The sequence below is a fragment of the Cynocephalus volans genome, chromosome 2, assembly GCF_027409185.1.
Source record: "Cynocephalus volans isolate mCynVol1 chromosome 2, mCynVol1.pri, whole genome shotgun sequence".
Taxonomy (NCBI): Eukaryota; Metazoa; Chordata; class Mammalia; order Dermoptera; family Cynocephalidae; genus Cynocephalus; species Cynocephalus volans.
The window spans coordinates 81,800,737-81,826,564 of record NC_084461.1 but is presented as its reverse complement, the minus strand read 5'-3'; the positions used below and the strand labels follow the sequence as shown (position 1 = coordinate 81,826,564).

Sequence of the window (25,828 nt, the reverse complement as noted above, 5' to 3'; positions counted from 1 at the left end):
TAGGTCCCTTCTGGCCTGGGAAGTTTTCCTTAGTACATACGGTAATTAAGGTATCACAGAGCTGATTCATTAGCAGGCAGTGAGTACTGCTAGCAGGCTGATTCGTTACCTTAAGGAGTGCCCTCATGGAAGGGGAAGGCATCATTTCTGATCTGAAGGAAATTAGATAGGGAAGACAGTCCTAAAAAAGAAAACTGAAAAGTTAGCCTGGTTATGGCCAGGTAAGTAAGACAGACAACTCACCCAAAATAGCATAGAAGTTCATCTGAGCCCAATTATAAGATACCTGAAGCATTTCACTCAGTGCCATCTTTTTTTTTTTTTTTTTCTGCCAAGGGGCTTAATAACATATTTTAAAGTAGCTGCTGATTCCAAAAATAGGCACCTATGACCACTTCTATCTTGTCCTTTCTCAATTAGCACAATTTCCATGTTCCAGCAGGCTTAAAACATTACTTATTTTTATAGTTCTGCTCTTTATGTATGAAATATGAAACCCAGCTATGGACATGTGTCTCTCTTTGCTCTTTCTTTCCATGATCTATTGCTGATTAATTTCAGATTATGAACTTTAAAAATCATGATTCATTTGCATTACCTTTGCACATAACATACTTCATTGCTTTCAAACTCTCTACATCTGAAGAGATGTCTGTCATTCACTAAAGAGAGAACAGCCCACTTCATGTTTTCCTGCTGAAAAAAAAGAACAGGGAAACAAATATATTTTGATTAACCCAGTGGTGAATGGAATTTTGAAACGCATCAATATAGATCACTTTGTTCATTGATTCTACCAGGTGTCTTATCTGAATACTTAAGTTGCACTTCAGATGAGACATCTTTCTTGTACATGCAACACAAAGAACATATATGTAATATAAACACATACATATGTACTCACATATATATGAGAGTACTTCAAAAGAGTTTGTGGAAATGGAATTAAAAGATGACACAAACCTTTCTATGAACTTTTTGAAGACCCCTCATATATTTACTTATTAATTCACAAACAATTTTGGCATATGGCTTTGGAGGAAGAGTCTTGAAGCTCTAATCAAAGACTTTGAGTTAGAGTCTGGACGCTAAAATGTACTGAACTTAGATGGGCCACTTAAACTCCAGGTTTCAGTTTCCTCATATATAAAATGGAGATAGTACATCAGTGCTATAATTCTAAGGTAAAAGTTTGTCCGACAACCCAAAAGCTTCTTGCTTTTTCCTCCTGCTCCCATGGAACTTTACTGTCTGTTTTTCATGCACTAGCTCAGGATTCCAGTATGTATGGGGAGTCAGGAAAAGAAGGAAACTCTTGGAATCCTTATCTTTTCTTATTATGAGATGACTGACTGTGAGTTATGTCTTCATGCATTAACTATGATTATGTAAAAGCTGAGCGAGCTGTTTCATTTATAGACTATTTACATTTTCTATATAGTTTATATTTCTCATCCGTTATTTAAGATAATCAAGGGGAGCCTTTTGGTTTTCAGGACATATTATTTAGGGTCCATTTAGGTAGTATGCAGTAAAAATGCTAGAGATCTAATGACTTGTTTCCATTATTTCTGAAATCTTTTGTTCAAGTAGCACACATACATGCTTTTCTAGATAGTACCTAAAATTTGATTTATTTACTCAAGTTAAATTTTTTAAAAGGACTGCTATTGCTAAGACAATAATGACTTTTTTGTTTTCCAGATTATGCCAAAAACTTTGAATCCTCAGTGGAGGGAACAATTTGATTTTCATCTCTATGAAGAAAGAGGAGGAATCATTGATATCACAGCATGGGACAAAGATGCCGGAAAAAGGGATGATTTTATTGGCAGGTTTGTGAAATTTGTTACTTTTGGTTCACTAAAGAGATGGTGAATATCTGTTAAAAGTATATTCACTTTAAGTATGATTATTGTCAATAATCTTCATTGTTTTGAAAGAAGGGATCTTAACCATGGTAAGCCAATACTTGGATAAACTGAAAAATAGATTTGAGGACTGACCAGTAGGTGGCAGTTTTGACCAGTTGATGGACACAAACTATCTAAATTCGACATCCAGAAATTTTCTCCAGATGTCAGAATATTGTGCATAAAAGTTATGGGAGATGAGAAAGAGGAATTTCAGCTGATATAAAATACTTCAAGGAACAAAGAACATATTCATAGTCTGCAAAGTGATCTGAGATAATATTTATTTTCATAAAGCATATTGTGACCATGAAATGCATTATTTTCTACAACTCCCCAGAAGGCAGAGAGTCTTTATAATCTCTTAGGAGTTCATAAATCTGTAAAGAGTTCCCAGGTTTTAGTGAAGGAAGCATGTAAGGGAGGCAGATCCATGTTAATCTCAGAATGCAGTGAAGAAAGGAGTATTCTGAGGCTTACATGACTTTTCTTCACAAAGTCAAGGTTATTTTGGATGGCTACTGAAATCACATGAATTCTTTTCTTATTTTAAAACCTATATTTATTTTTTTGATAGTTACATATGTGTCTTTGTAGCAAAACACACCCAAACCTGCCAATACTGAAATGAAGCATAGTGTACGGAAGAATTTGTTTAAAAAATTCTTTCTTCATTATGGTTCGCATGAATTCCAAGTCTTTAAACACAGCCTGAAGAAAATTCATACATATAAATAGTAAAGGGAATTTTACTCTAGAAGAGTAAGAGCAGGAATCCAATCCAACATATCTATGTCTTTATTTTTTAATAATTCTAATATATATGCTTTAAGCAGTAGTTTGCTTCATAGGTTTATAAAGTGAGAGGTCAAAAATTAGCTTCGGTTAACCTTTAATATTTTACTTAGAAAATGTAATTGGAGAAACACTACTGTAATCCAATACTATGTTACATTTCAATCCTTTTTTAAAGCAAAGGGCTAATTGCACATTTTTGCCCTCCAGTAAAACACTATTTTCAGAGTTTCCTTAAAGTTCTGTCTTGTGTTCTTTGGGGTATACCACTAGCTTAAGTAGTGGTATACATCTGTTAATACACTAAATACATTTTTTATAATTATATGTTCATGATTCGTTCTCAATAGGCTATGAGCTCTTTCAAATAGGTACTATCCATGTATTCTTTGAATGGTTAATTCATTTTTATAGTTTACAGCAGTGTTAATTCTATTTGGTAACCACAAGATAATCAGAATGACAGTCATGTGTAATTTGCTACCTCAATCTCTTTACTTCATATTGAAACTTTCTTAGATTGGTTAATAATGAAGGGAGTATGCTCTAAAATATACTGGCTTTCTGTGCTTCTGGGTACATATTACATGAATTCCTTCATATCCCTTTTTCTATCTTTTTTTCATATTGACAGATGTTCTTTTATATATTTTTTTTCTTTGGGAAGAATTTCAAAATTTGGATGTTATGAAAATTTCTCAGCCCATTTGGTACTGACCTTTCCCTTTTTCTCACTTGCTAATAATATGAGTTCTTCAAGGGCAAAAATGGTTGGCAGAGGGGTGGACCTGTGTATCTCACTTTACGTTGTTTCTAAGGGTTTGTCCATATTTCGGTAAACTTTGAGAGAACAGTGATAAACAGGTGGATATGAGATCACGGGTTGCTCTAGATACATGGAGAAGCTAAGGAAGTCTTATGAAGTTTGATAAAAGAGAAGAAATACATTTTTGGTTATATGCTAAGCACAATTGCCTCTGAAAGCAATTTGAGGCCAAAAGTTTTAGAGCACAGAAACAAGAGCACAGGTGGAGATGAGATGACTCCTAGGACAGCTCCTGAGTATCAGTTTATTTTAGTTATTAACTTTTAAGTTTATTTATTTATTATTTTTTGTTTGTTTGTTTGTTTTTTTACATTCTATGATGTTGTTGTGGAGCAGCCAGCAGGGAGGAGGAGAAGGGAAAGGGGAAGGAAATAGAGTGGGAGAAGGAGGAAGGAGAGGGGTGGAGTTGAGTCCTGTGGCACCCCCTCATTCCTGCATGGGAGACCAGGGGGCTTCCAGAAGTGGCCTGGTCATTGCTGAGCTGGGTGCAGTTGTCTGAGGGGTGTGGCTGAAGTTCTTGGCCCCCCCACTGCCCCAGCTTGGGAGCCCAGGGCGCTTCCTGCAGTGGGTCGGTGGTCATCACTGGGCTGGTTGGGAGTGTTGGGGGGGCATGGCTGAGGCCCCCAATCCCTGGCTTAGTAGCCTAGGGGACTTCTGATCCTTCTAGGTGTTATAGGTGTTCTTTGGTGATGTGAGACCATTACTAGTTGATATCTAACTTTGGTCTGTAGGTATTTTGTTTTTTCTTTCAGTTCTGCATTGGATTATTTGCTGTTCCTACCACTTAAACTCTGCATTGGAACTAATTTGTTGTCCTTTGCTTACTTCTAAAATGAGGGAACTTCTTGTGGGGACCAGTACTTGAGCTCTGTGGTTGAGCTAAATTGTTGCTTTGCTGCTGATTTCCTAGGGAAGGCTTTTTGTGCAGCTCAGGTTTTAACAGTTGACTTTATAGGTACTTCCTGGTCTCATGAGATACAGTACACCCAGGTTCTATAGAAACACCGATCTGGGCCTGAGTCTTTTCAGCAAACTGCACCCCCTGCAGTTCTATATTCTTGACCAGTCTCCACTGAGTGGTCCTATGCTGATGGGGAAGCAGATCAGCTGTCCTTGCTGTGCCCCAGTGTTCCCCCAGTGGCCTGTCTCCTTATCGCACATGCTCCAAACACTTCCCATGAGACAGGCCATGCTCCAGTCCCTTGCAATGACTCACCAGTCTCTGAGTGGCTCCTTTTAGTCAGTTGTTGTGTCTCCTTGCTCCTATGTGGATCCACGGGAACCCTGTTAGTGGTCTTGCTGGCCTGGTGGCCACCAAGGCCCTCTTCTCCCCTGTAGCCTCCAAGCAACTCCATCTAAGGGGTGCAGCTGTGGCTTTTGCCAGCTCCTGCTCCATGCTCTGTTTGCTCAGCAGCTCCAGCATTGAAGTGGCTGGGGCTCAAAACAGTTCAAGCAGTCCTTTCTTTCTATCATCATGGCTTCTCCCACCTTCACACTCTCCGTAGGTCTCTCCTCCTCTTCCCCTGAGCTCTAGCAGCCCCAGCTTGGCTGTCATTGCTTTTTAATAGTTGTAAATTGGTTTATCTGTGGGAGAGAGTGATGCTAGGGACTGTCTATTCTGCCATCTTGACCAGAAGTCCTCTTGAGTATCAGTTTAAACTGTTTATACAATGAAGGGATTTAGTGTTAAATTTTCAGATAATCAAAGATGGGCAATAAAAACTTGTTGCATACTCTGCTAGTTTAACAAAGATGCCTGCTGCAAAAAAAAGAAAATGACTATGGTGAATCATCATTTCAAATCTTTTTGATGTCCACATAACACTAGAACCTCTAGTTATCTAACTTTATGCTTGTTAAATTGCACTTTTAACAAGTCCTGCCACTGGAAAAAACAAACAAACAAACATATTATTATACCTAAGTGGCAGGCAAGTTGTATTTATTTTGAAGGTTGCATTGTAATTAACAGTGGAGATAGCACACTTTCTGATAAGTTAGTTAAAATAAGAAGTTAATTTTATTAATTTTTAATTAACTAAGAAATTAATAAAATTTCTCAATTCCTAGAATAGTTTAGAAGAGAATTGACTTACCTTCCTGTTAAATTTGAATTCTCAGGGTAAAGTAATGGGAGTAAAATTATCATCATGACCTTCCATCTTCTTTTGCATGTTATCATTGCAGGCATTCTATTGTCTGCATTAACTTAAATATTAGAGACTATTCTGGGAATTGGCTGGTGGCTTGTTAAGTACATTTAAAGTTGACCATGGAGGGTAATGTTATCATTTCAATGGCTAGTCACATTTTTAAGGACATTGTCTAAACTGAGTTCAAAATTTGAGAACTCTTGTATGGATTAGATTATCTATGTAGACTAGTTTATTATGCTATGGTTTTATTATTGTCCACTTTGATTTTATACTTTTTATTACATATAATGATTTTGGAAAATGTGTTTTGTAAATGCCAACTCAATAACAAGATTTGTTTGTTTGTTTGTTTATAATAAAAACAAGAATGGCTATAAATGAAAAAGCCACTTGCAATTCCGGAGTGTTGAAACAATTAAAACTATTTTAACACTGAACATTACTCATTTCCATTCTCACTCGAACCCCTACATTCAGGCTTTTGCCCCCCACAAGCCACCAAACTGCTCTTGTCAAGGTAACCTGTGATCAGGTTGTTTTTGTCCATGGCCCATTTTCAACGTTCATCTTACCTGACCCAGCCACAGTGCTGGACTTGACTGATCACTTCCTTACCTTGAAACATGCTTTTCTCTTGGCTTCCAGAACACTACACTCTCCAGATTTCCCTCTTACCTCATTGCAGGCTCCTTCCTGGTCTTCTTCACAGGTTTGTCCTCATGCCCCTCATATTGTAGTTCTGGAGAACCTCAGAGCTCACTCCTTGGGCATCATTTTGATCTATAGTTGCTCCTATGGTGACTTCATCCATTCTTATGCTTTCCATACCACCTATAGGTTGATAACTACAAATATACAGATCCTCTCCATAACTCTTCTCTGAACTCCAGAGATTTGAACTTAAAAACCTGAAGCCTTAATACTGGAAGTTAAAACTCTTTGTTCTCTAAAAAAATACTGATGTGACACCAGATGTTAATGAAAAGGCAATTAGAACACCATGACTAGTGGAAGGTACAAAGTTTCTATGTAATTGTGAAGAAATGTTTGGATTTGATGCAAAAGAGGAGAATTAATGAGTTAAAGCATAAAAGTACCTGAATAACCTTTATACTTAAGAAATACTAAATTGTTGTATTGAGGTGGGGTGGGGAGTGGCCTATACATTCACCAAGATGCTTATATCATAACTTTTAATCCTCATGATATCTAGGGAGTTAATGCCATCTGATTGTTAAATTTTACACAAAAAAACTTATGAAATGGAAAAAACCAATAATAATAATAATACTTTATACCTTATGGGGCACTATTATACTCATTAGCTCAACATTAGGGGGTAACAATGGTGGTTCATATTACACCAATTTTGCAGATGCAAATAGTGAGGCCGAAGGAGGTTAAGAAGTGGCTCAACTAGTATACAACTGGGGTGACTGATCTGAGACTCAAACCTCGGTCTCCAGACTCTAAAGTCCACCCTCATTTCGCCACAGTCTCACATTCATTATGTTATCCCGAAGCCTTCGAGTGCTCAGTAAAATGCCAAGTAATCAGTAAACCAACTTAGGTAATGTGTACCATATTGCAAGTTCGAACCACACATTTTACCTGTCGCTGCGCTGAACTACAGATTTCAAGTGAAGGTGAAATAATGTTAATCTGCATGTAATTATTTAACTTTCTGATCACCTGCATTTTGGCAGGCAAGACAGGCTGCCACCTTTATGATAATCAGCTAATAAATCCTCATGATTGTTACACTTTTATGCAGAGCAGTAATCTGAACAAATTGGCTGCTGACAGTTGCAGTAAATTGCCAAGAATGAGTGCTGTCAAAGAACAAGCTGTTTTTATGAACGTGCAGAATAAGTAAATCCTGTGTCATGTAATTTTATTCAGTCGGAGTTATTTGCAATCCAATACAACAAGATTTATGGCATTATTCATTAGTGTGCAAAATGCTTGTTTATCTTTAAAGTGGCATTGATTTGGGATATATATATTTTAGGTTAGTGAATTGCTACTGACTTTATTTGTTGTATTGTTATCAGAGCCCATGCATTGGTGCTGCCTATGATGACCAAAGTGCTACAAATGTAAGCTTGCATACAGAGCTTAATTTCAACAAAAATTTTATTAAAGATGTATGATAAGAAAAACTTATTCTAATTTGGCAAGTTCTAAGTGAGGAATAAATGCTTTCAAATTCTACAGCCATAAAAATAAATCAATGACTGTATTTAGTGCTGAGGGAAAGAGAATGTGGGATGTGGAGGTACACAAGTATGTGTGTTTAGGTTTACTGTGGCAAGTGAGGAAACAACCTTTGACTTTGGATCCTAACCAAACTTATGTTCTTTTAAAGTTGAAGGTCAATGCATCTGAGCATTTGACACTCTATAGATTTTGACTTGGAACAATTTCTTATTTGTGCACCAAAACTTAATGATTTTTTTACTTCCTACATGAATAGAGCCAGAACAATCCTGCTGCATTATTTTTTTGAAAGCAGAGAGACAGCTAGTCAAAAAATTCTAAACTGAAGTTTTTTTAATGAAATCATTATGTTTCACTATTTTTCTTACTTAGGATTGAGTGAAACATTTCTTAAGGGAGATAGACAATATTTAAATAAAGAATGGAGTGTGTCACTGATTTTTGTCTTGTTTTTTCACAAACTCGACTTAAACCAAATATATCAAGATTTTGATCATTTTTTTTCATGAGTTACTATTTTTTCTTTTGAAGATTTTCTTAGAAAGCTTATACTCATTGTAATATATCTTAAATAAGAAGTTTATGAAGACAGTTTCCACGAACTGCCATGTTAGTTTACCTTCAATTCAATGAATACAGAATTTTAAAGTTTGCAGAAGTGTGCTCCAGTAAAGCAATCTCCCCAAAGACAGTTGAACAGTGACAGCTTCTGACGACAGAAAGGCAATAACAGCATTTAGCATTTTGTAATGTCAGAGATGACATAAAAACTTCTACATAATTATAAAACTTGAAAAAACTTCAGCAGTTACATATTGAATTCTTTAAAACGCTTACGTTCCAAGGAGTATATATTATATTAATTTATAATATAAGATTTTATAATATATTGTGTATTATTAGTCATACTAGTAATGTAATTTTCATATATTAAGAAATCTCAAAAAGCTTTATAAAATTTACTGTTAAATTTGATAAAAATTATGTAAAATTGTGTTTTTAAAAGTCAAAGAAAGAAAAATCTATAGAGATTTGTCTTTCTATTCTGAATGTTTCATTTTCATGTCTCACTAATCATGATGGCTTCAAAATATCATTTGCTAATACTATTAGGCGTAGCATAACACTTAGAAGTTCATTGTTAAAGAGAATAGATATAAATTTCTTTTGCAAACATTCTTCTTGATAATTTTGGATTGTTTTGGCTGAATTCTTGCTAGAGCTGATTATACCCCCATTGGTTGCTGAATCATAATGTGGTTGACACGGAGCTCAAGTACGAGAAGTATCAGCTCTGCAGCTTCCTGTTTATCACTGCTGTTCACTCGGGCTTGTTCAATTAGCATTATCTTCAATCCACAGTTCCTTTACTGGGATCTTTTAAAGCCAATTGTCCATTTTGTGAGGATTAGTTTGGTTAAAACTAGATTATATAATCCATAAATCCACTTAACAGGGCATGTATGAACTGCAATTCAGTGAACTCAAGTGAGCACGGAAGGGCGCCACAGTCAACCCCCATGTCTTACTCAGCTCCTGCTCTTCCTTCAAGATACTTGCAGGCCATATGTGACGTATCTGATGTATAAGCCACCTGTGTTAATGAATATGTTAAATATTGATGAAGCTTGATTTCTGTCTTATTTTTAAATTAAAAATAATTCTAAATAGTTCTATAATTTACTTCCTGTATTCAAGGGGACTCATATGTATACACCTGGGGTGCTAATGACAAGACTGTTTCATCTGGGAAGAAATGTTGTTGGTCACTGGTTTAGGAATGGCAGAGGGAAGGTAGGGAAGAAAAAAGAACTCAGATTTGTCTCCTTCAACTCTTACAGGAAAATGTCACTAAATAAAGATGACTGATATTTCTTTCAGGTGGTTAAATAATTTAAATGTATGTTTTTTAAGAAGTGCAAATAACTTCAAACTTCTGATATGGACGTCAGGAAACATGGCTCAAGTTCTTTTCATCACTTAATTTCTCTGAGCCTCAATTTCCCCATTTGTGGAATGAGGGGAAGCAGCACTGAAATCTTTAGTTTTGAGTTTGTTTTGACTACTCTATTAATTGATTGATTGATGAGTTGGGTTCAGTACAGATAGTTTAAATTTTTCCATATCAAACTAAGGCAAAAGTGATAATATAATCAGATATATTTACATAGAACTTTCAACTTTTCAAAGTACTTTTTAATCTATTATTCTTGTATTCTTACAAGTCTATGCAAAGAAAAAGCATGTTTTAAAAAAAATTACATTTGATAAATGAGGAAATCTGAAGCACAAAGTTTGTGACTTGCTTAGTATCATAATGCTAATGAACAATTGAGCTTTATTAAAATTTCAGTGTTTTGAACCCTCATCCATGGACTCTGAAGCCAAATAACTTTGTTCAAAACAACTCAGATTCTGGAAATGAGGATCTGAGAAACCAGAAGGTTTAGAAGGGGCTGAATCCCCAAAATCTAACAGAGGACATGACACATAGGCACTTAATAAATAGTTAATTAATGAATGAGTGAGTGAAATGAGTATTGGAAAGAAATCAAATCACTTTCTAGGTAGACAATACAGAAGTGGTAGAGTGAGCACGTTATGTAATAGTCCTGGCTCTGCCACCATCGAGCATTGTCACTAAGGGTAAATTCTTGGCCTCTGAACCTCCATTTCCTGGTCCATAAGTACTTTGGGACTGACAGAGCACCAACTATATTACAGACACTGTGCTAGGTGCTGAAATAAGACATCGTCCCTACCCTCAAGGTGTTTCAGGATATTGAGAATGACAAATGAATGTTATTTCAATGAAAATTAGAAAAATTTGACAAGCAAAGATAGGTGATACATCATCTCAAGCAGAAGAGATGACTTGTACAAACATAAAGAAACAGATGAGCATGGATTGTGGGAGAATTATAAGCCACCTGCAATGACAAGTAGTACATATGCCTCAGCAAGTGACACACAAGCTGATGGTAGGTCATGGAGGGCACTGTTGACTTGCTAGGGATATTTCACAGGTGGTGGGAAGCCAGTGGAGGGACATGGTCAGATTTATGTTTCCCGCATTCATAACTAAGAAGGTTGAACTGTGTCAATGGTTTTGGCCTTAGCCCAGGTTCTGTAGAAAACAGAGCTTGAGGCAATGATTAAGTGCTAGTGTTTTATTGGGAAGTACAATCCCAGACAGTGAGAGTGAGAGAGAAATAACATGATTCAGGGAAGACTAGGAAGCAATAAAAGGCATTATGTTACTGGGCTGGTCACTGTCTCCTGTGTTTGAGACCCAGCTGGTTGCTTAACAGGTGCACCAACTTGGCCATATGTCAACAGGCAACATGGAGAATCATATTTTGGAACAGTCTGTAAAAGAGAAGAAGGTGTGGAAAATTATTTCCCCATACCCTATTCCAAAAATCAAAGTTCACCCCACAAGGAGACAACTTCTGCATTGTTTCATCCAGCTTCTTTGGCAGTTGATCTGGGGGCCAAATCCCATCAGCACAGTGTGGCTTTGCATTCAAGTGAAGAAATGGCCTTAGATGCCAGAAACTCCAGGCATAGGGCAGCTAGGCCTTGATGCACAATGGCAGCCAAGTGGAGTGCGTTACCCATTTGAGAAAGTGAAAGATCCATTTGTCCAAGGTGGCAGACCCATGAGGACCCAAGCACAGACAATTGGTCATGGTGGTGGGATGAAGAGCAGTCCTCTGGGGAGGCACAGCCAAAGTAACAGCTGAGGCAAAGCAAGTAGCTGAGGGCCCAGGATACCGTGCCTCCAGGAGAATCTAGGGAGGTGTGTAAGATGTATCAGATAAGTTTTCAAACCACACATGTAGAAACTCCAATATAAGACATATGTAAGAGGAGCTGCTCTTTGAATCAGAGAGTCCCCACCCCTTTTCTCACACTCCCTCCCATGATGACCTTTGAGGTACACCCTAGTTCTCCTTGCAATACTATTTGAAGTTAGATTAGATGCCTTCTTGAATCACATTCAGATTTTTTATTTTTTATTTTTTGGTAATACATCCAAGGAATAGTATTTCATTGCCTATAGGATAAACTTATCTTAGTTTTTTGGTTTGTGGAATTGCAAAGAAAGGAAGATATAGCAAGTGTAAACATGGACAGGGTTATAACAAATGGTGGAATTTTGGATTTTTGAGAATTTAAAGTTCATCAGTACAATTAACTCATAATTGCAGATGAGAAATCTGAAATTCCAGAGGATAAGTATTTTTAAAAAGGTCATACAACTAATTAGTGAAAGATAACCAAGGGAATCTGATTTACACTGCTGGGCTCTTTTCTTTGTATATGTATCTTTAAATGTATTTTTGGAGTTCATGAATTTGCTTCAGTGCTCTTTTAATTTTGCATTTTCATTTTGATAACAATATAAAGCCATTAATGTATGCCTATTCTGGACCATCTGGATGACTACTTGGTACTTCTGTATTCAAACTATAGTGAATCCTTCCTTGTTCAGGATGTAACAGGACAGCTAACACAAAGATAGGAGAATCTGCCCCACAGCATTTAGCACTGTGTTCACACTGCAACAGACTGTGTCGCAAGGCTTCCATCTTTGTATATATTTGTTCAAAAGCTATAAGAATGTAGAAAATGCTCTTTCTTTATCCAATTCCAGCAATAATTTGATCATCAGTGAAGCTGTAATGCAAACTTTATGGTCAAGTTAACAAGACAATTTTGGTGACACTTCATTTAAAATGGCATCTTACTCTTGAACAGAATTTTTAGATAAATAGGAGATCTGAATAACCTCAACTAGCACAAAGAAACTTGAAGTCGTTTAATACTCTCTTGTCCAATATATTTATGTAAACAGGCATTCTCTACATAGAATTATTAAAGTCAAAATTCCAAAACATTAAATACAGGACAAAACTTGAGATTGACTATTTCTATGAGTACACCCAATACTGAAATTTAGTTGCTGAAGAAAAAATTTAGATTTTATCAGTTTTATGATTTTAAAAATTCAATTTGTAAATTTTTCTTAATCGTTTTATAAGAGCACACACTTCCTCCTGGGATGCATGGTTACCTAGTGACAGATTGGTGGAGGAAATAGCCTGGATCTTGGATTCTAGAGTCCCAGGTTCAGGTCATGGCTCTGCTGAAAACTAACTGTATGTTTCCATTAAGTCATGTGACCCCAGTTTTCTCATTGGTAAATTAAGGAGATTGCAGGGATCACAAGTCCTTATGCCTGTTGGAACCAGGTAGAGTAATTAAATGAAGTAGGTCAGCTGTCAATAATAGACAGTATTGAGGACAATAACTAATTCAGAAGACATTTGCCCCACATTTAAAATTGTTTTGATTCAAACTTTTTCTTAGTACTACAAGCAAAAACAACTAATCTGTGGGCCAGGTTCCATCTGTAAATTGCCAATTTGCAATTCCTGTACCAAATAATCTTTAGAGCACCTCCCCCAACTCCAAAGCATTAAATGCAATGACTCTGATATAAATGAAGTATAAGCCAGCATCTAGGTGACCAGGGCAAGGTGGTAATAGACAGAAAAAGAAATCCTCCAGAAGGCTTCAGTATATATTAGAGTTTTAAGAGTGATGCAGCATCATATAAAAGAATAAGGCAAGGAAGGGACTGAGAAATACATGATCAAAGTGAGTGAAAGAAAAAAAGAAAAAGGAAAAAACAAAGTGAGTGACAGATTTTTCTTGGTTCCAACTGTATCCAACCAAAAAGTACTGTCTGAATTATAATTCCTGTTCAATTCTCTAGTATTGTACTCCTGATCCAAGCCGAATATTCATTTACATTCAACAAACTATGGGCCAGGCACAGTGCCAGGTGCTGGAAAGATCTCTAAAGAATTATATACCTTTTTATTATTATTATTATTAATGAATACATTTAAATGGTTGTTTTTCACTGTTAAATGTTTTATCCTCAGTTTGTTTCAGGTGTTATTGATAAGATCTTAATTTCAATTAAAATTAGAATATTAGATAAGGCATTTGATGTTTTTTCATCCTTTAGAGTTTAAGGAGACAGTGTGAGAGTATTTTGAAATGGATGTAGTGTTAGCAGAAACAATGAGGTTATCTGATATACCTTCTGTGGTGTTTTCCAGACTTGGTGCAGACTCTGATTGCTTTCTTTCTCAGTAGTTAGCCTTGCGCACACTCGAGCTTTCTGTGGCTGACCAAGGTGTTTCTTTTCATTTTCATTTCTTGCATTTATATTCTCTTTCTTCCCATTTGTGTCCAGTCCCAGCCATTTCTCATGTTGACCAACAGGTAAAAATAAAAGGTTAATGTGAGACTTTGGTTCAACTTCAAACTGAAGTCGTTTGAACCCAACTGCAAGCTTTGAGGGTCTGTTCATAGAAGTGTAAAAGCAAAACAATATACAATAAACAGAATGAGGAAAAAGAAGGAGCAAGAATTTAATCTGTCCCTGACAGCTGGCTACCCGATTTATGATACATTATCACATTTATTCTTGTAATTGGCTATTTCCTGTTTTAAATGCCTTTTATTCATGTCTGCCACCTTTCTCTCAGTTTATTAGCCTTGTGGTCACCACATTATCTTTCTCTTCAAAATCAATTGACATTTTTATGAAAAGAGTTTGCAAGGTATTTAGCTGTGAGAGTGGCAGACAGAACATGTACCGGCACGTTATAAAACCCCTGTTAGGACAACTCTAGTATGTAACAATGGAGCTGGATATTTTCAGGGGATTTGTGTGTTTTCATTCAGATTGATGCAGTGTACTATGAAAAAAGTGGTGTGGTTTTAAAAATGTGAAACTATAGCATCACCATAGTACATATTCTATTTACTGCTGAATATCATTTATGAATGAGGGGAAACACCCATCGTTTAAAGTAACATAACAAGCAAATCTGGTAGTTTGCCTGTCTAGACAGCTCACACCAGTCTTTCTGTAAGCAAAGCCCCACGGCCCTAGGTCCTTAAGCCATCGGGGGATGGGGAGTCCCACCGCTTTATGTCTATGATGACAGTGGGTAATAGTCGAATTTCAGATAAGCATGTATTTTGTGTCTTATAGGAAATAAACAATTACAGACCCTAAGATAATCAGGGTCTGAATTTTGTGAAGAAAGTCAGCGGACTTAAAAAGATATGTTCTTCCAGTGGTCCAAATAGTACTGGAAATAGATCTATTTTTCACATAGCTCTGAGCAGGCTGCACTTCTGCTATTTGATGTGGCCAAAAAAAAGCCACTTGCTTATTCAAAACATTTGTTTCTAGGTGCCAAGTCGACCTGTCGGCCCTCAGTAGGGAACAGACGCACAAGCTGGAGTTGCAGCTGGAAGAGGGTGAGGGACACCTGGTGCTGCTGGTCACTCTGACAGCATCGGCCACAGTCAGTATCTCTGACCTCTCCGTCAACTCCTTGGAGGACCAGAAAGAACGAGAGGAGATATTAAGGAGATATGTACGTATGTAAACATCCTCCTTCCAGAGTCACGTGCCTGGAGTGACAGAAGTATTTTTGAGAAGCGGTCTGATGGGAAAATCAGCAGAAGGAGAAATCTGAACAAATGTCAATGCCACACAGACCTTCGCCAAAGCACTTGCATTACCCACTGAGGTCTAGACACTCAGGCTTCTCTAGAATCTCTTCCAGAACAAGTTCTGGCTTCTGAGATCCTACTCAGTAATTTTATCATGCAGGGATAAAGGACAGTCAAGTTTATTCAACATAACTTTAAAACTAAGGCATTGACTCTTTGTAGTTGCAATTAAGATTTCTTTGTCTTTCCAAGTTTGGAATGGAGTTAATGGCACTGAGGTTAATTAGAAGCTTGGCAGCTAGGGAGTAAGTGATTTTTGTTTTAACAGCTCAGAAAAGCCTCACTTCATTACTTTAATTTTTTTTAATTGAATGTGAAATAAAATTAAAAGAAAGCCTCCTTCCTTTTGATCAAATGTGGCATAATAAGTGGAATAGTGAGTAACTAAAATTAACTACCCTTCTAAAATTTTACCAAACGAAAATATTCAGCACCAGTCTTCCTATTTCCCAGCATCCTGCTACTGTGCATTTAACCACATGTAGTTTTCTTGAATCAACAGAGAGGGGAGCTCTTACTCCACCGTTCTCCTTCAATGGAGGCTTGAAAAAGTAAATGCCTCAGTACCCATGAAGCTGGGAGAAAAGCTTTTCCACTTAAAATTACAAAGCTTGTATTGTACAATGCTGCCAGGTGTTTAGAAGGCTCCACTAGACACTCAGCCATGAAACCAAGCTCTAACAAAGGAGCTTGGTTTTTTTTCCTTTTTTTTTTTTTTTTTTTAGATTTTAAAATATTCCTATTTGCTGAGTGACATCCTTTCAATAACTGAATTTAATAAAGATGTACCTTATCAGGCTGTGCAGATAACATGAAGTGCTGGTACTAATGCTCTACAATATTCTTCAAACAGATTAGCAGGATGTGTGCTTCAGCAAATTTATTCTGGCTATCTGCACTGAATCAGCTGTCTCCTAATGCTTGTACAACTCATCCACCAATGAATGGTGTTATCATAAACAGTTTAATAGAGGTGACTTAGCAAGTCTAAATAGCATATTTTTTAAACCACGTAAGAGCCTAAGGTATCATGTGGCATTTTTTAATATACAATTGCAATTATAACTATTATTTTACATTTTGGGACCCATCAAAATATATTCACCTGTTACCAGAAGTGAGCCTCATGAATTGAAACAATTTTTAAAAAATTAATTGGCATATTAAAATAAAAATTCTTCTAGGTATTATAGTACTGTAGTTAATGGATTAATATTTCGATGTTATCCCATATGTTAAGATGATACTGCTGCCTAGGTAATTAGAAGTAATCCATCTATTATTAATTTTTTTTTTTCTGTTTGATGGATTGACTTCCTTAAATCAGTCATTTCCATTCGGAATTTGAATATTTGTTTCCACACCTTCTTTCAAATGTTAGTTATTCAATAAGATGTAAAATATTATGTGAATGTCCCAGCTAATTTTCATATCATATTCTACTCGATATATTAACAAGTGAACCATGCTTAAATATACTTTTTTTTCAGCCCTGTATTTCAGGCACAGGCCTGTACCTCCCTCTAGAGATACAGTTGCTAAGAAGGTACTCTATGCAATATAGCACATGTGTTATAATTACTCACAGCAATACAAAGATGAAGACCTATATTTTAGGTCTTCAATGTGTTTCCTTTTCATTATACAGATTATGAACTGAATGAATGCTATATCATGTCTGAAATATCACTTGTTTTGGAGAAACATATAAAGAAGGGTGTTTTTTGGAGAGTTATTGATATGTTTTCCTGTAAGAATATGGGTATTTTCTAAAGTTGAGTTTAAACTTAAGAATTTGATTTGGCTCTGATCGTGGTCATGAAAGTAACAAATTGCCCTACTCTGATATGGAACAGCCCTGAAAAAGCTCTTCATTGCTGTCCTTTAGCTGTTCATTGCTAGGCATTGAAGCCCCACAAATTAAACAGACATTACTGTGTGAGCCATTATTTGATCACCACATTCTGAAAAGATGGCTAATTCCATTTTTCTTTTTTTTCTTCTTTTAGGAGGAGGAAAGGAGGGAAGGTCAATAGGGGGCAGGTAGTAATGGGTAGTAGACCAAGAGCAATTGTATGACCTTTTCAGAACGGGTATGCTGAACCCTTGCTCCCCCTTGTCACAGTTTAAAAACCAGAGGAGCTAGTTTAGAGAAGAAGTTGTTAGCATTCCATTTTTATTATGACATTTCACAGTCATCTGATTTAATGTCCCTTGACCGGATTGTCCACCGTGAGACGATGGGCTTGAAATGTTATTTAGAGCATTGATAAAAGGTGAGCGGTTCTAAGATGACAGCGAGTCATAAGGCTGGTGGTGTGACATTAATTTTCTCCATAACAGAGATGGAATAAGACGTCACGGTGACAAGCTGTCAATCAGCTCTGGCCCCTCAGAGCATCTCGATGCCATAGGATGGGGTATTGCCTCTCCAGTAATAGAGCTGAACTGAGATGCTCTCCCTGACAGCTGCTGCAGCCATAGAGAAAATATATTATACAGCCTTTCATTAAAAAAATAAAGAGGACTCCTCTCCAGAGCATTTCAATCTTTTCCCATCTATTGAGGGCTGAAAGGATTCACAGCAAATCATAGATTCCTCTGCTATGGAAATTTCTGGCTTCAGAAGCCATCCAGGTTTTGAGGCCTTCTAAAATAACCATAAATAACAAGGCCAGGATACCTCGTGATGAAGAATTGCTGCAAGTTATATTTTTAAACTGATCTATTTATTTGCTTTTTTTATTTTTGAGTTATTATAATCTATATATCACTGGCCTAAACAGTTGAAATTTACAATAAATTGCTGAGTGTCAGCTGACTTGGGGAAATGAAACCATCAAACAATAATTACCCATCCAAATGTGAAGCAAAATATCAGAGCTGAAGATCCAGAAGACAGTATGTCTGAGGAATGAGGTTACTAGTATGAAATGACTCTCAGACATGAGGACTGATGATGTTTGTTTTAGTCACAATGAAACTTGGTTTAAATTGCTCCTGAAAATTAAAGTCCAGGAACCTTTTCATAAAACTTATCCATCCTTAGGGGGGAAGACTTATCCGGTTAATAACATTGGGTACACTCTGAAGTAAGAAACTTCCTAAACTCGATTGTTACTGTAAGAACACAACACACCTACAAACCTCTGAGTCATAATACTGCTGTCTAAAGCCCCTACTGTGAAACCCTTAATTAATAGGAATTTAAATGGAGAGAGAAGGGCATTTTTTACTGAACCCTGTCATTTGGGTATTTTAAACATATTTTTGGTTATAAACAACTGTTTAAAAACCATAAAAGATTAAGGGTTAATCCTGGTGCTGAACACTCTTTAAAAATTAGGCTATGAGATTATACATACATCTGCATTTCCTCCTCTCAGTATACCAGGGTCATCGCTTCAGTGTAAACAATGACTAGTCATACGGGACTGATGAAATTCATATCGCAGCAAGCTTTTGCTCGTCAGTGTTCTTACATTATTAATAAAATGGTGGGAATGCTTTTTACGCTAGTAACATTTTAAGAAATAACTTTATTATACAAAAGTGTGTTATGCTCCCTGGTCATGAGAAGTTTTAAAGATTATAATAAAGAAGTACCTTTGATTTACTGAGAAGTAGTGCTCTCATCGTAAGGAAAATGCTATGAAGTGTGAATAAACAAGTGCATATCAGCATTCTATAGGTTCATTTTACTCTCAAAGTATTTGTGCCCATTAATTACAGCCCCGAATTATTGTACTGGTTTCCCTCTTTTAATTCCTTCAAGTACGACACTTACTAAAACACCACCATTACTAATTTATGAAGTGGAATAGGTTTTATCACTTGGATCTAGTTTTTCCATACTTGGGCTTCTACACATATTTAAATAGCAAATAAAACTATAAATTTAAGAAAAATTACTCACCGCTTTTGAATTTGTTTTAGTCATCAATTTGGTTTATTTTAAAAGATTATATACGTCTTTTACCTAAAAGGTTTATATTACTTCAGATGCCTTTTGAATTAGATATTAGAAAATAGTCTTTAGATCATTTTACCCTCATCTAGCACATGCAATTTCCAAAAGTCACCAAGAAGAAAATAGTAGGAAAAAAATTATTTATTTATTTATTGTTGACTTTCTTACCCACAAAGTCTGAAGAGTATTATATAACCAACAACTTAAGATTGAATGTTAAGAATTATTAGTCTCCAAACCATCATATCTACAGGTGGGAGATTTCTTGGAGTGCTTTGGTAGAGGAGATTGAGGGACAAAAAGCAGGCATATCTGTTCCATAATTTATTGTTCACCATCTATTGATAATTGTTTATGGGGAATGAATGTGATTTTTTTATTCTTCCAGAAAATCTACATCTATAGCAGCAATTATCTACATAAGTGTGTGTGTGTGTGTGTGTGTGTGTGTGCGCGCATTCAGAATGGTGGAGAGGTTATTTGTGTTGGAGAAACATAAGTGACCCTTTGAACCCCTTAAGAAGTATCCTTGGATAAACCATAAAACTTCTTATTTTCTCGGCACGCTCTTTGAGACTCCTTAGGACCTTTCTTTTCTAATACAAATGTCGGGGTCTTTCAGAGCCCACTGCGGATATTTCACAACCTGAAAGATGTGGGATTTCTCCAGGTTAAAGTGATCAGAGCAGAAGGGTTGATGGCTGCTGACGTCACAGGTAAGAAATGATGTGATTCTTCTGTCGCACTTATCAAGCAGTATGCAAGGTCTGTGCCATTTAATAATTTAATTCTGCATTTCACTGACTGGATCATCAAAATAAATAATATGAACATAAAGGTTCAGGGTTGATCTTACAAAGATTTGCCATCCCCCTGATTTTTATACTATCCATGCTTCTTAAAGGCAAGGTAATAATATATATATTTTTTTCTAAGAAAGCATAATAGGGCCAGTTCCGTGGCTCACTTGGGAGAGTGCAGCACTCGGAGCGCTGAGGCCGTGGGTTCGGATCCTCTATAGGGGTGCGGATGACACCGTGCCGAGGGTTGTGATCCCCTTACCGGTCAGAAAAAAAAAAAAAAAAAAGAGCAAAATAGCTTTTCAATTGTTGCCCTCTCCAAAGTTCAATGAACTTGGTAGGAAATGTTCTTCTGGGTCTTGTCATTTGGGCATATCGAAGCAATGCTGTATCATCTTTTCTCAGTATCAGCTTCGCTTACAGCATCAGCACTTGCATCTCAGACATGCGTGCAGTCTGTCGCATAGTGCACTGAAAAGTTCAGATGTATAATACTCAATAATTTGGTATGAACTCTTGATATTTGGGTTTTTGACCCAATTCCTTAGTTGTCTAAATTCCTTAGCACATCCCAGAGCTAATTCTGGATCTAAACTAAGCATCTAGATTGTCTGAAATTTTGTTTAACCAAGAAACAGACCTGTAAAAGTGCCGAAATTAGTCTTTTTTCTTAAAGCTTCCTGATTTGGGTATTGCTGTCTCTATGACATATTAACAAATGTGCTTATGGTAATTATTTTATCAATTTCCAGAATCAAATCACTGTTTTGAATTTGCAACTATTATTATTTAATTTCATAAGGATTTGGAGAATGTTTATATCCTTCCTTAAATTATCCACCTCAAGTTGAATAACAAATAGGACAGTCTTGACCAGTTTTTGTGCAAATTTTACTGTTCGTGAAAGAAAGTATCCACTTATTATTTGCGGAAATATGTTTACCACTGCAAATGTTTAGCAAGATGATCCTAAAGAGGCAATAGACTTGTTTCAGGGGAACAATGTACTTTTTCTACCATCCAAGGGTCTGCAAATCCCTGTGCCTTTCTTTAATTAACTTGACAGAATCAAAACCAAATTAAAAAATAACATGCTTTCAAAATAAATAGCAGATGTTTGCTCCAAAACGGCAATATTTTTAAATTTTAATATTTGCATATTATCAAGTGACTGTTTATTGTGTGATAAAAATAAAAGTGTTGGGAGTTTAGTTTCTTTAAAAGGTAATTATCAACTCATTTGTAACCAAGAATATAACAACTGTCAAATATTATTTCAAAACAGGCATACCTGAAAATAGTGAAAGAGAGGTAATCTCTTTCCATATATATGATGACTTGGCTTCCTGTGCTATATAATTAGTGAATGTTAAGTTTATTCATTTTTTTATTAATTTTATTTCTGGTCTGGTTATAATCAAATTAATCTATGCACAATAATTTCTTATAAAAAAAAATTCAAGTACCATTTATTTTAAAGGCTTAGATAACTGTCCATTATACAAGTTGAGTGCAATTGCATAAGTTTGTCTTCTCTTGGAAAGAAGCTGTCATTGATTTTAAAACTTCATGAATATGCAAACTACATTAACCCAGTTGGCCTATATGCCACTATGGAAGTTAAAGTACATGTTCTTTCAAGGCTGGAAAAAATAGAGATATTTCTTTCCTAATGGTTCTATGTAAATTTATGTGAATAACAATAGCTTTTCCCCTAGGGATTCAATAAGACATAATTTTGATTTTATAAAATGAACATTAATTTGGGGAATACTAAATAATAGAGTCACCATTCTTTCCTCCAGTTTTAGGGATATAAATCTAATGATTCCTCATTTCGTTCTGACCTTATAATCTAACGTGCTCTGGATTGAACAAGAGAGATGTTGAACTATTCAGGCAAGAGGATAATTCAGTCTTTGACCCTGCCCACTCTTGGACCTTTTGTGGTCTTTATGACACGTGTGATGGTGGCAAAAATTGAGGACCCTGTGTTTAAGTCAGAAATGTCTGAATATACCACCAAGTTTTAAAATGATCTTTACTTCTGAAAAGGATAAATACTTACATATATTCTGGTACTTCCTGGTCTTTACCATTAAATTTGGGGCACAAATAAGCTCTGTGTGTACTTTATCTCTTACTCTTTCAAGGAAGAACTTTAAAGATATGGTGTACATCTCAGTGGTTCATAACAGTCAAGCTCTACAAGATATTAAGCAATAGTTTGAAAAAGGGAATTGAGTGAATAGTGCTGTCTTCAGATCATCAAATTAGCATCTAGGAGTGCTGTGGAGAGGGGGAAGATTTTAAATCACTCACTGATAACTGTGCTAAGCCAGAAATATTTTCTGACTGGGTACAAATGAGGCTATTAGTATAAGATGCTCAGGACACTTTTTTCTAGACAAGTCTAACAAGACAAATTTATATTTAGCCAACGTTGCTCTATTTTAAAAATAATTTTAATGATCTGAACATAAAGTTAAATTTCCATTGTTCAAGCAAAATTTTTAAAATTATAATATTCCATCATTAAACATGAGCATGGGAGAAAAAGATTCTATAATCTTTTAAGTAGCCATCAATCTTACTGCAGTTACAAAGAATTTTTCCTTTTCAAAATGTAAAATTTTTCTTTTGTTACAACACATTCATTGAGAAACATTGTGATACTGTATTAACTCTGTGTGAATAAAGAGCAATTGAGACTCTCTTTGAATGAGTGAGTATAAAGCACAAATTACTTTTTAATGAAACCCTCAATTCTTTCCCTTTCCACAGAAAGCCTATAGCCTTGTTCAGCTGAACACTACTACAGTAGGTCACTTCAGTTAAGCCCCTAATAAACTGTTGATAGTCGAGGGTAGTTTTTTCTTCGGTCTCAATAGCCCAGTGTTGGACAGTGTACTTCAAATCATTAAGGTTAATACAGATTTTAAAAAGAGATTAACTCTGGTGGTTAAGGCCTCAATTTACAACTCCCACACATACACATGCATTGAGCCGGCACAAGAGTGGATTGAAATTTCAGTCAAATTGTGGGCAGCCTTTCACAGCCTGAGAAAGTGGCACTCTGGTTTGAAAAGTTGGTCAGCTAAATTCCTCGTGGGGGAAAAAGTTTGAGTAATTGAAAAATACTGCTCAGTACAACTTACTTACCTTTCAACCAGTCAGTGAAAAGGTTAATGTTTCTCTGTACCATCAAAGAAAAACCCAGAGACTGTCTGGCCCTGTGTTCACTGGGGAAGATTCTCTCCACTGCTAAATCAAGTGTTCCTTAAAACTGGACAGATTGTGACGAAAGAAAGACCAATGAGGGGGGAATTTTTTTTTTTTTTTTTTTTTTTGGTGGTGGGAAATGGTTCATGTTGTAATTTGTATTTTCTGGCTTCTGATTATTCTTTTCCTTGAGCAGGGCCTAATTTCTGCTTCAACAGAACATTTGAAGTCTTCTATACTGAGTGAGGCTTTCTTTGCAGAGTATTTAGACCTGGCCTATTGGTTCTTTCAAGTTCTAAGAGAAGAAAGAGAAAAGAGTTCTTCTCCTCAGCCCCTCCCCTTCATTTTCCCCTGGGTTTTTTTTTTTTTTTTTTTTTTGAGTTCCTGAGGAAGAGGTCATAGCCTCCCCAGGGAGATCAGCCACTCAGTCTCAGAGAGAGTGAGATGGGAGAACTGGGAAACCCTTCAAAAATGCTGTACCTTTCCACTGTATTAAAAGGTACACTAATACAAAACTTCTCCACCCCAGGCGAATTGATCTTTCAAATTAATGCACCATCTCTTTCAGGAAACAGGAGAGGGAGAGGGAGAGAAAAGGGAAGAGAAAGAGAGAATTTTGCGATTAACAGAATCTGTCACTGAAATCGTCCCACTAAATGAGCATATCTTTTTCTAAAACAACGCTTTGCACAAAGACTTGTGACTCACCAGTCTTGTAGTCTGGAAACCTACTAGTTATTAAGAGAGATGTTTACTACCCCTTTATTTGCATAGACTTTTCCCATGTTTTTCTTTTGGAAAACTGTCTTCATTGTTGGAAAATATTTAAGTAACAAAACAGCAGAAAAAGACATGCTACAGTTTTTTTATCAGCTTCCGTGAGAGTCTTATTATCTTAAGAAATAACAGTTAGCAGCTCAGATTCATTAGCAGAGCTAAATTTAAGCCCCATTTGACAGGCTGCCTAGAAAACATTTTGTTTTGCTGTCTGTGGGCTTTAATTAAGATGTGTTCAATTTCAGTCCTCTTCAGTCTGGCCCCCGCCCTCCCACCCGCCACCCCCAACTTGCTGTGTCACAGACCAGCGATCAGACACTTTTAGATGGTCCGGCCCATGACTTTGACCTTCTGCACAGTCCAGCGTTCCCTGGGGAACCGTTCAACTCATGAGGTCTGATTTCACACTTCCAGGATGCCTCAGCTCTCTTAACAATGACAGGGAGACAAAGCCCTTTAGAGCTGGCCGCATGGGGACTTGTTTAAATTGGAAACCAGAGAGGAGTCAAGGAACAAGGTTATGGGCTACAGAATAGTGCTTTTAATAAAGAGCTCACAGCTCTGGCTCAGCTCAAAGAGGTCTACCTCTGTACAATTAATTGAGCCATTTATCTGGAGCATCTTAGGCCTCTACTTTCTCACAGAATTGCGTGGTAAATATCAGCTAAGAAGCAAATGAGATATGCATGAAATGAATTTTAACACTTTGATTACTGTGCCTCCAGTCTTCATTAAAAGTAAATTTATTTGTATTTCCAACCTCATTATCAGTAGGCTGCCTGCATTTTTATTGGTTCCTGTGATTTCCAGCTTGAGTGTGTCATGAAGGTATATTTTATGCAGAGATTTGGATTTATTATTCTTGGTATTTTCCCTGAACATTATGGGTCTATTCAGAGAAAGAAAATGAAAAGGCAGCTGTATAGAAAAAGGCAAGTCTGTTCTTTGAAAGTTTTATACACAGTTGGAGAATACCAAGATAGATACATAACATAGACAAGATATTGTCCTTTAAAAAAAATAACTTTTTGTGGGTTACTCTAACAAATTGCATAAGGTATATGTACTTGTTACTTCAAGCGGCCCATGGAATACAATTGCTCTATTGAAAGAAGTAGCTCAGTCGCTTCTTTTATAGAATTGTAGCAGTCTGAATTTTTAATAGCATGTGTTGCCATCATCATATAGTTGCCATCATCATATTTAATAACAGTGATATATGATAAATGCAGCCTTAGACTTTATGATAATTATTTAAAACCTGTGTTAGGAGAGGAGAAAATATAAATCCTTTAAACTCTGTATAGTTCCATTAAAGTACTATATAAAATATAGTGGAAATCTTGCATATTTGTGGGTTATCAAGGGTAATTTACCAAATAAAACAGAGCTATGTGCAGATATTCTTAATTTCTTAACTTTTACTATCTTAACATCTTAAAGTTATATTGCTTGAAACAAAAACCTTAAGTCTTAACATAAAATGTATTGAAAATTTCCCAAGCAAAGTATGCTTTATTTTCATTATATAAGCTAAT

At 36.2% G+C, this 25,828-nt stretch overlaps 1 protein-coding gene across 18 annotated transcripts in view; it reads left to right on the top strand.

Annotated features, from left to right (window-relative positions):
• MCTP1 (multiple C2 and transmembrane domain containing 1) overlaps window positions 1-25,828 on the top strand; it is a 536,345-nt gene that overhangs the window by 353,231 nt on the left and 157,286 nt on the right. For 17 of the 18 annotated variants that reach the window (XM_063085528.1, XM_063085527.1, XM_063085526.1 and 14 more), the window contains 3 exons: window positions 1,705-1,835; window positions 15,196-15,382; window positions 20,114-20,207. The exons of the other annotated variant lie outside the window; for it this stretch is intronic. In XM_063085528.1, coding sequence (XP_062941598.1) covers window positions 1,705-1,835; window positions 15,196-15,382; window positions 20,114-20,207 — 412 coding nt within the window. The remainder of the gene's footprint in view (window positions 1-1,704; window positions 1,836-15,195; window positions 15,383-20,113; window positions 20,208-25,828) is intronic. 18 annotated transcript variants of the gene reach the window in all.